This window comes from Limulus polyphemus, unplaced genomic scaffold, assembly GCF_000517525.1.
Source record: "Limulus polyphemus unplaced genomic scaffold, Limulus_polyphemus-2.1.2 Scaffold24, whole genome shotgun sequence".
Lineage (NCBI taxonomy): Eukaryota > Metazoa > Arthropoda > Merostomata > Xiphosura > Limulidae > Limulus > Limulus polyphemus.
In genome coordinates, this window is record NW_013665634.1 from 18,553 (window position 1) to 30,342 (window position 11,790).

The 11,790-nt window shown below is 29.5% G+C and overlaps 2 protein-coding genes across 2 annotated transcripts in view; one reads left to right on the forward strand and one right to left on the reverse strand.

Moving 5' to 3' along the window:
- The window catches only part of LOC106458805 (putative glucose-6-phosphate 1-epimerase), a 20,897-nt gene extending 10,533 nt beyond the window's left edge, over positions 1-10,364 (forward strand). The window contains exons 5-10 of the mRNA XM_013918357.2: positions 5,334-5,407; positions 5,747-5,817; positions 6,839-6,945; positions 7,629-7,693; positions 8,954-9,045; positions 9,974-10,364. Coding sequence (XP_013773811.2) covers positions 5,334-5,407; positions 5,747-5,817; positions 6,839-6,945; positions 7,629-7,693; positions 8,954-9,045; positions 9,974-10,134 — 570 coding nt within the window. The 3' untranslated portion in view covers positions 10,135-10,364. The remainder of the gene's footprint in view (positions 1-5,333; positions 5,408-5,746; positions 5,818-6,838; positions 6,946-7,628; positions 7,694-8,953; positions 9,046-9,973) is intronic.
- Positions 6,993-11,790, reverse strand: part of LOC106458866 (Golgi reassembly-stacking protein 2-like) — a 32,361-nt gene continuing 27,563 nt past the window's right edge. Inside the window, exon 11 of the mRNA XM_013918441.2 lies at positions 6,993-7,270. Coding sequence (XP_013773895.2) covers positions 7,225-7,270 — 46 coding nt within the window. The 3' untranslated portion in view covers positions 6,993-7,224. The remainder of the gene's footprint in view (positions 7,271-11,790) is intronic.

Here is an 11,790-nt window from a genome sequence, read left to right on the forward strand (position 1 = left end):
ATTATAATGTGATGATCAATCCCACTATTTGTTGGTAAAAGAGTAGCCCAAGGGTTGGCAGTGGGTGACATTGACAACTGCCTTCCCTCTAGTCTTTCACTGCTAAATTAGGGATGGCTAGTGTAGATATCCTTTGTGTAGCTTTGTGCAAAATTCAAAACAAACCAAACAAACTATATTCACTAGTAAATATAAAAAAAAGATGTCTAAATACTGCTAATTTTATTAATAATTTTAAACACCTTGGTCATATTCTATTTAACTCTTCTTTTTTCAAGAGAGAATAATTTCAGAGATCTTAATCTATCATCATTTGACAACCTTTCCTTCGCAACTATCATCTTAGTTGCCTTCCTCTGAACCCTTTCTAACAATTCAATGACTTTCCAAAGGCAAGGAAACCAATACTCCAAATGTGGCCTAATTTGATTTATACAATGACATCTAATCTCTGTAGACTTGTATTCAGTGTTTCATTAGATACAACCTAAAATCCTAATTGCCTTGTCATCGTCAACAGCACAATGCTTGGACGGCTTAAGAAACTGATCAACCACTACATCAAGATCCTTTACTTCCATAATATTGTTATTCTCATCAAAACTACACTTGTAATTCAAATCATGATGTCCCACATGCATTATCTTTCATTTATTATAATTAAAAGCCATCTGTCATTTATATGCCCAACTTAACAAACAATCCAAATTCTTTTGTAAAGCAGTAGTATCCTCCTCATGGCCAGCATCACCCAAGACCTTAATATCATCAGAAAATTTAAATAATTTATTGACCATTCCTTCATTTAAATAATGGATGTAAATAAAAAAAAGAGTAAGGGTCTAAACACTGAGTCCTGAGATACCCCACCTGTAACATTAATCCAGTTTGACTGAACTCCATTCATAACAGTAACAATCAGTCTCCTTTCTTTCATCCAGCCATTTTCCTCTCCAATGAGCTAACTTATCCCCCACACCTATAGATATAACTTTTTTAACAAGCCTTTCATGTGGCATCTTATTATATGCTTTTTGAAAATCCAAATACCCCAAATATGCACATGTACCCACACCTATATAAGCAGTAATCTCATCAAAGAATGTTAAATGATTAGTAAGGCAACTTTTTCACCTAGTTATCCAACAATGTTTTACACTTTCTTAAATGACTGTGCAAAGCACCTTTTATCAGACTTTGCTTCACAACACAGCAGAGAAAGATTAATTTAGTACATCAAAATTTAACATTGGTTTTTATAAACAACATGAAAATGACCAACTGTATTCTTTACAAGAATATGTGAATTTACAGCTATGTACGTTTTGTAAGTTGAATAGGTTTTACATTTTGAATTATGAGTTATTTTCAGTTATTATACTTCTTCCTGGTTAGCACAATATTCATCTGTAATTTTAAAAATAAGAAACTCAATTTTGTAAGCCATTGAAAAAAAGAGAAAGAAAATGAATAATTAAGAACTTTTCCAGGAACTTTTTTTTTTCAAGAATTGAGTAATTTTTTTCCAACAGTAACTGTGATCATAAACATGTATTGGCAATATACAGGATTATGAAACATGTGCAGTAATTTTAAATATTCATGTGTGCATAGGTTTAATATGGAATTTAATAACGTGAAATTTTTATTTTAACCAAGTTCAATTAGCGTACAATTGAAATGTATTGATCAGAGAGAAGTAATCATTGTTTATTTAAAGTTGTTAACAGAATCAAGTGGACTCATTATCTGTATGGCATGTTCTCCTAAAATATGTCTGGGTGGTTACTCGGGCAAGGAGTAGGATTTCAGATTTGCTGAACTTAATTTTTTTTTTTATCCTGGGGGCATATGTTTGAAATTATGTTCATACCCCCTACTCATAAGCTGGAAGAATCAGTTGTGGCAATCACGCCCAAGTATCTTAACAAATGTACTAATGGGGTTTGATTTCTGGTATCAGCTCTTTGTGGGGTAGCTATAGAAGTAACTGGGGATAATGAAGGAGCTTGATCGATATACTGGGGCCTCTTTGAACCATGAGGGGGTTTTTTGAACCCCACAGTGAAGTGCATGTATTTTATGCTAGTTTTATATAAATGTGATAGAATGAATTAATTATAATTCTTAGTTTTGAACTGGATATATAATGCCATTTTTTCACTTCTTTTTGGAAATTGTGTTCCAGTCATGGAATTGCATGTCAAATATAAAATTTTCTGGAAAATGTACTTGTATGCAGTTCCCAGAGGACTGTACTTATTTTAAGATACACACTTAACTAGTGTTACTTAGGGTAAAACTGCTTTAATGAAAAAAAACAGTTACAGCTAATTAATGTTCATTATTCTTTACTGGCTCATTTTAATGGTGTTTGTCTGAAATTACCAGATGTAGACTAATAACAATATGACAGTGTGTAACACCGTTAAGTCATTAACCTATTTATATGAACAGAGCTCTTGTTTAGTTACAATTAGATAGGAAGAACTGAAAAAATGGAGAGCAAAAGTCTAACAGTCATCAAGAGCCACATAAACACCTCCTTTAAGTTGTTTGATTTAATGAGTTCAAGAGCCACAGTTGTTTGATATACGTTTTTCTTCAGTTTCTTCCAGCCTCTACTATGAAATATAAAGGTTTTAAATGTGTTCTTTTTAACTTTCCATTGATAACAACAACAACTAATGTTTTTTTATTCTTATAAAGTTAATTATTTTTTTAAGTTTTTCCATGCTGATGATGGAATGATAAATAAAATGATAAAAGTGGGTAATTAAATAATTTTTTGTTATTGCTGTGTTTTGATATTTCTTATAATACTATAACAAAGCCAGATATCTCAGTTTTATGTAACAATGCTTATACTCTTTTCTTTAATGAAAATTATTTAAAAATAATAATTAATATACTTAGCAATAGATATCCCAGTTTTCCATAACTATACTCTTTTTTTCTAAACCTTACTGGCTAGTGATTGGTCATGCAGCACCCCTTACTATACTGATAATGCTGGTTAAATTTTTTTCAAATGGAGGTACAAGGGTAATGTGCAATACAAACCTGAGAATTAATAGTTTTTTTTCAGTTTACTTACTGATTAAGTATATTTTATTACACGTTACAGCATTTACAGTAAGTAAGATTTGTTTTTAGAACAGGTATGACGTTTTGATCACTGGTGTATTTGAGAATGATTACATTGGTGATCAAAACGTTGTACCTGTTTTAAAACATACCTTACTTTCTGTAAAAATTGTAACTTGTAAACAAAATAAACCTTAGAATGTTATGTTTAGTGTTTTTCTGATTTATAATTAATGTCATAAAGTAATATTTATTTCCAGCAACAAAAATTTAGTTCTTTTAGTAGTCTTATGAAAGTTTGTGTGGTAAAACTCACAGAACATAAGTCATATTTTTCAGCTTGTTACGTATTTCATACTGTTTTGTATATGATATATTTTTAAGTACAACAGTTTAAAATTAAAAATGTAAATCAATTCTGAATTGTTGTACCTGAAAATAAAGGGTACTTTGAAAATGTCTTTCAAAAAAACCTCAAAACAAACTGAAAATAAAAAATTTTTAAATCGACTAGTTGAATGTATTTAATTAATGGGCCCAACAATTAATCAGTTAGCAAATTCCACTAATTACCCAGCTTTAAATAGACAGTTAGTCAGAATTTAAGCAACAGCTAATAGATTTGAACCTTTGGCTGCTTGCAATAACTTGGTCAAGAGATTTATATAGTGGATAACTTTCTCATTAATAAAGTGGTAAAGTTAATTGTAATGGGGAGCATAGACTAGACTAGGACTAGAATCTGCTTGCCAGCTAAGTTCTAAAGTACAGGACATTATAGAGCTTTTTCACAGTGTGGTTTCTGGTACCAAAGAATAGCAATATTATTATATTGTAATAATTAATGATAAATATTTTACGTGAAAAACCGATAAAATGAAAAGCACCTCTAGGAACAGGTCTTGAACCTTTTTTTGGTACCTATCCTATCATCACTATGGGGTAATACGGAACATTATGTCCACAACTGAAAACACTTCACTGAACAACTTGAAGCCTTATATTTCAGATTCTAGGATGTCCTCATCAGTTTTGATGTCACAATAAGCATTATAATTTTATGATGCATATAGAAGTGAGTGGTGTCAGAAATTGTAAATCAGAAGATGCTTAAAAAGTATAAAGAACTCCTTCAGAGGTTTAGGGATATAAATAGATGTTTAACTCAGGCTAGATGTGGCTCATACAAGAATCGATTACTTAGAGTATGCTTAAACGAAAAATTATCAGGTATATGCTCAGAGAAATTTTCCTTCTAACAAAAAAAAAATCTCATGTTTACTTCGGACTCCTGTACAAGTATCTTCAGACTTTCAACAAAAAACATCTGGCAAGTGAGGCCCATCCACAGACAGATTATACCAAAACAATTGTTAAAAAATATTTAAAAGTGAGATACCAATATTCTACCAGTCACCAAGGTATCAAATTATTGTATCTTAAAACATAAAAAAAAAGATAATTTCTATAAAGTATAAATAAAACATTATACCAATTACTTATATCTCTCATTTCCTTAAGAGCTTCATATAATTTTTGGAACCAATAGTTTTGGTCATGTAGGTGATGAATATTTTAGTTCTATATTGTATTAAAAATGATATTATTTGGCTTAACAAAGAAGTCTGGTTTCAAATTATTTTGCACACTTAACTTTCGCATTTTAACAAAAACTTGATATATTATTGTAATATATCATCGTAGGATTTCTCCAGTTTCTTCAAAATCTGTAACAGAAAATTATTGTTAAGCAGACACTAATGTCTACTAATTTATTAATGCTTTATATGTGTTTTATGTTGGTGAAACTTGTAATACAAACATTTGTTTTTGTTTATATAACTAATGTTTTTAATGTTAAAAAATGTGATGTTAACTTACACAGCTTTTCTTTTCACTTAAAAAAAAATTTTGCTCAATGTATTAGAACAGAATGCTTTAAAGGACAGGTGTAGCCATAGAAAAAATTACTAGTGCTCTCATTCATGTGCCAAGTTACTCTTACAAGCAGTACATAATATAAACATAAAACTTCATAAATCATGATATTTGATAATTTAATAATGTCTAAAGTACATAATAAAGATAAATATGTTTAATTTGGTTTACTATCAATTTTAATTATAAAATAGGCTTAAATCTTCGACTTAGGTTTACATGACTATACCTATCCTTTGATAGAAATATAAAATATATATTGCAACTAAATGTGCATTTGATGTGTAAACAATTTCCTTTTTTTACAGTTGCCTAATGGAGATGTTCAAGCAGTGTTTACATTGTGTGACTCAGATTCAACAAGAGCTTTGTGGGACTATAGGTATAAAAAAAATACCAGAAGGAATATAATTAAATAAATATGTTCATTTCTTAAAACATGATAATATAATACCACAAATGTTTTTGTGACAGAAAATAGTATTTTATCTTTGCTTTTAAATGTTTAGATAGGAATATTTTTTGTAATTTGGTGGAAGTTATAAAGATAACATCTCAAGTGAGTGTTATTTATAAGCATCAAGTAGAAATACATTCATTTTGTTGAGATATTTGACATTTTTTACAAAAAAAAAAATATTTTTTTTTCACCTATTAAGTTGTTTTTCAATGAAATAGCTGGAATATTTAACAATAAAATTGTTGTAACTTAAATTTTCAGGTTCAAAGTGACTTATACAATCACATTAATGGACAAAAAGCTAAATATGGAAGTTGATGTTAAAAATACAGGTAAGTAATAAAAAAAGATTATGATTATTATAGCTTAAGTCAACAGGACACAGGTTCAAAAATCAAATAAATTTGGGATCATGAAAGGATTTTTCTCTATAAAACTACTAGGTTTAGTTAGTTAATAAAAATATTGTAAAATTTCAAAAGCAGTGTTAATAATACTGAAGTTGCAAAAGCTGAAAAAATTATTACAATATTATTCATAATCTAAATTTACAACAAACATAAATTATATATTCATAAAGTGAGTATTTGAGAGCTTTTATTTTGTCAGAATTGAACATTATATGTACCAATAGTAACAACTAATACAGGAAGACTTGTAGTTTATTTGATATATATATATATATATATATATATATAGTGTGTGTGTAGTATATCATTAAAGCTAATTTAAAAAAAAAAAAAATCCTGTGTTCCACTAATATGTTAGCTTTTCAAGTGACTTGGAAACCACTGTCAAAGTAATTGTTGCATTGTTCTAACAAATGTTTTCCATGTGGTTTTTCTTGTATTTTTTACACAAATATTTCAGTATCAGGAAAGTCTGTTTCTTGCTTTTTTTTGTTCAGTGTTTAAAACTTGTTTCCTAGCTTGGAACTTAAAACTTTTTTAATTGCCTTATGAAACTTTAATATCACACAAATGTGATGTATAGTTTATACAGGTAAAATAACTTACATTCTTATTTATAAAAGAAAATCAAATATTTGAAAATCTACATCTCGGGTATTGATCCATCAACATATTCTACCAGGAACCAATAGCTACTTTAAGGTCTTTATAGGCTGATTTTGAGAGCTGGAAAATTAGCAGCAAAGACCATAGAAAAAAAATTAGAAATTACTTTTAGTTAGTTTAACAAGTGATTTAATTTCTTAGAAAAGTACATTCATCAATAACTTAATTACAGGATTAAAGTTAAATACTTAAGGCTTTTTTCAACACAAAAGAAATAAGAAAAAACTTTTTCTATAAAGTTAAATCATTTCTTTGTTTTCTGAATATGCACATCCAGGAGAATCTGAATTTTCATTCACTGTGTTACTGCATACATACTTCAATGTTCCTGATGTTACTAAGTGTGAGGTTACAGGCCTGAAAGGTATTACTTATGTGGATAAGGTAGGTTAGTTAAAAGTAACTGCTGTTTTTAATTGAATTTATTTTCACTCCTTTAATTTTGAAGTTTTCTAGTCAATTGGCAAGTAAATTAAGTAGGTTCTTCCTCATCTCCAAATTGCCTGGTTTTCACCAAACTTTCTGAGAAGTATAAGTGGATCAGGTGCATGTACAAAGATGTTTCCTTTTTATTCAATATCCATTAGTATTGTGGTAGAGGAAATTCTTCTATAAACTGAAGCTTTTATCTGATGGTAATACTTAAGAAGTACAAAAATGTGATTAGAAAGTCTTCACCATTTTTAGTTCTCTAAATGGCAAATTTTTTCTGAAAAAAAAAAAGAGAAGATAAGTTTTATTATTTTTAATTTGAACAAATATAGTCCTACACTATGAAATTTATAAAATAATTCATTCATGAGTGTTAATTAAAATTAGGTAAACACTAGTGTTTATAGCTATGTCGTTAGATGGTGATTTATAAATTAAGACCATATATACTGGCTAGAAATAAAAAGGATCCCTAATTAGTAAAAGTTGTTAGGCTGGAGTGTTTTTATATCTGTAATGAACTCTTAAGAGTTGATTTGAAGATTATATGTTATTGAAATAGATCAAAAATAATTACAAGACGACAGTATTTGTATTCAAATTTTAAAGTGTATCTTGAAAAACAAAAATTCCAGACAAGGAATGAAGAAACTTTTTTGGAAGATCGTGAAGTGGTTACTGTTGCACAGCTTACAGACAGGTATGTTGAGAAAGATGTTTCTGGGGAAGGGCCTTTTTCTACATTTTTCCTAGGAAGTACTTTATCTAATGTGTATTTAAAATAGTTATTTAAATTAGTTTTATGTTTTTACTCCATATTTTGTTTATTTTATGCTCTTACAAGTCCAAGTAAAGGTTGTGAATCCTAAAATATGGTTCACCATGCTACAGCTGTAGTTAATGTTTGCTTCTATAATGTCAGCCTAGGGGTCAGTATGTATGGGGGTCAATGGTTTGTGTTCTATTACTGGAAAAAAAAAACCATATATATATATAGTGCTCTTCACTAAGGAACTTTAGATACATTATCTGTGATGGTAAAATCCCATTATTTGATTGGAGTATTCAACAGTTGGTGGTGGATGATGTTTACCAGCTGCTTCTTCCTAATTTATCAGTTCGAAATTTGGAACAGCTTATACTTTGAAATTCTAGGGCAAACAAGACTTAGTTGACAGGCTTACAAGATCTATTTTGACAACTGTTTTATGGGTTAGTGAAAAACTAGAAACTTATCTGTTCAACACTATACATCTGTTAAATATTACCACGAAACTTGCATGCCCTAAATTAAAGTTTATGATTAGTTTTATAGATCTAAAGTGTCTATTTATGTTACTTAGTCTGTAATTATTTTTATAAAAAAATAAGATATTAATATTAACTTTTGATCAGAGCAAGCTATGTACTTAGAGCAAAACTAAAAATCAACCTGGCAATCAGTACTGCTAACACTCCCAGTGTGAGACCCTGGATTACTGGAGTCCACTTTGTCACTTTTCATGGTCATCACTTTACCAGAATGAACTGCACATATCTGGTTTAACCAGGTGACACCTTAGCTGGTATTAATACCCTGTGTTGGTTTACTAATAAAATAGAAGAGCTGTTTTAACAGCAAGCTAATCTTGATCATTAAAATTGGAAAACGTTTTAAGTATGGCTAGTTATTGTTCATTGTTTGAACACTGAAGTTTTTCTTCAACAGAATTTATAGATTGCTTTTTGTAGATTGTAGGATCATGAAACAAAACCTTTTTTTTTAGAAAGTGATATTACTTTATAGAAATAGTTCTATAGTTTTAAATTTGGTAAATAAAATAATACAAATAGTATGAGCCTAAACATAAAGTGTGGTCTATCATCTTTTATTTAAATGCATGGTTCATATTTAAAAAAAGGAAGACTTCTTTGCATTAAGCGTAATGAACTGTATATTGATTTTTTTTTTGTTACACAGGGTATACCAGAATACACCAAGTGAACATTCCATTAGAGTTGTTGCTGGGAATAGAACAATCACGATGAGAAAACACAATTTTCCTGACACGGGTTAGTCACTGAAATATGCATATATATTTTACCACCTGTATTGTGTTTCATAAAAAATTTCTGTATATAGTAATTTGTGATGAAAGTTGTACAAGTGTAAAAAAACTCCTGATAAAACTGTAAGAAAAACGTAATGTCAAATTACAGATTATTCTTTATAAGGGATTAATGTAAATTAAATTATGGATGTTTGAGTTTTAAACTATCTTTGTGGTTCTCAATAAGAATAATTAAAAACACCTTTAAGTTTTATATTAAATAAACAAGTACATCAAAATTAAGAGTTTTTTTTAAAATCCTGTACTTCAAGTGAAAATTAATGCATTAAGTACTCAAGTTTTCTGATTACTATATGCTAATATGTTCGGACTGTGAATCTGAGATTTCACAGTTCACACCCATTGCTCCTAAAGCACACTGCACATTTTGTGGCTATGGGTATGCTATAAGAGTGGTGGTTAATTCCAACTGTTCGGAATTAACAAGAGTTGGAACAGTTATGCTCAGATAGCTACTGTTTTTCTTTGCACAAAAAACGATTCTGAAATAAACATTTCTGTATTACTCTGATCACCTTACATTTCTTCAGGTACGGAAAAGACTAAATCTTTAATGGAAGAATTACAATTAAACAAGTGGTTGAATGGGATCATTGTGGAAGGATATTGTTAGATGATATAACCTTTTTTAAATTAATATTTTAGGATTTGTTGCTCATCCATAGTTTAGAATCTTTTGTAAACTAATTACAAATTGTGTATGTATATTTTGTCTTGAATAGGGGAAAGATGAGTATTAGTATATTCTAGTAAGTAACAAATGATGTAAAACATATTTTAACATACGTTAGTTTTGTAAAGCATAAAATAAATGTAAAAAAAATAATTTGTTTGACTTGAATTATTGTGTAAAATGTACATTTTTACAGTTATCTGGAACCCATGGAAGGAAAAGGCTAAGGCTATGAGTGACTTTGGAGATGACGAATACTTAAACATGATTTGTGTGGAAGCAGGTTCTGTATCCAACCCAGTGAAGCTTGGGACCAACCAGACATTCCATGCATCTCAAGTCCTTGAATTAACTTAGACAGTATAGAGAAATTGTCATTCATTTTCTGAGAACCAATATTCTTTCTAGAAATATATATTTTGCTTATTTTCCAAAGAGCATTATGATATTCTATTGAAAATGGTATCTTTAATTTTCTTGCATGTTTCATTACTTGGTGTTTAACAAGATTCATAATTCAGGGTTTTTTTTGTGTACTTGTACATGTAATAAATATGGCATTTGGGAAGTGCATTTAGAACAGTTTACATTTAGTCCAGTGTTTCTTAATGTTTTTCAAGTTAAAAAACCTACTTCTATGCAAACTCAGTAATGAAACTATATTAAATGTCAAGTGGGTCAACTTTTAAAATTACATAAGTCCATATGTAGTTTCTTACATAGAGTTGCAAGTCTGACCATATATTTTAAGTTCAGTGATACTCAATAATATAATTACACAGTCATGTGCCCAACCCCTGAAAATATTTCTTCATATGAAAACTGGTAACTGGATTCACTTCAGTAATTATCAGAGTTTATGATAAAATAGGTTCCAAACAATGATATTTTGATTTATAGCTGGTTGTGATGTTCACTACTGTAATTTTTTTGTACACATTTCTGACTAGAGTCAATGGGTTCTTCTTAGGTCGACTTAAAATGATCTGAAAACTAATTTTTTACAGCTTGGGAATTCTATCATAAGATGATTTTAAGTTTCACTTTTGTTAAAATTTAGCTACTACCATTGGTTGATTCATAATAATGTAAAGTGAGAATTGTATGAATCACTACAAATAAATAAATTATACTTTCACACTTTTCTATTACAGGTTGCATAAAAAAAAATTATAAATGACCTTAAATGTAAAAAAATTCTAGCTAATGCTTTGATCATATAGTGCTCATGGTCTTATAAATATTTTCTTAATGTTATTTTTGTTAATCAGGTACATATAATTTAGTTATGATATAGGATCCCTGGTCTTCTGTCAAGTGTCTACAGTTTTAATGGGGTAGCTAGCCGAGGAAGTACGAGTTGACCAACAATCCATGGATGAGAACTTTGTCCTTAATGAATGTTGGAATAGGATTAAACAGATACAAGCTATTATATAAAAAATCATCATCAATACAGTGGATGTAATACTATTTACTTTGATGACATTTTAAGCCTAGACTCTTCATCACATAATGTAAAATTCATTGCTGAGCTTCTTTCTGGTTTGGATTTTGTACATGTGCCAAGCTTAATTTTATAGAGGTTATGCAGTCACATGACCAACGTAAACACAGCAACAATTTGCGGCCATATTGGACATAAATATTATTCATGTAAACATGACCTCCGGCTACACCATCACCTAGTTTTGTTCATTTTTTACAAATTTACTAGTAAATTAAACAATATATGCAAGTCAAGATATGAAGAAAAGTGCAGAAAAGTTCGTTTTGACACGACAGATCCTTATTCCATCCTGTCAGCAGTAACAATTGTGCTAGATGCCAGTAAATTAGTCAACATTGTAAATGGAGGAGCAGAGTTAGGCCTACAATTCAACGTTAAAGGCCTATTAAAGCCTTATAAGTATTTTGTGGCCGGCTGGTACATGATGTTAGACTGGAAAGTGTACAAAATGTCAAACTACATAGCTTACTCGAGAGTAAGTTCAAGTTGTTTTTAAATTTAAG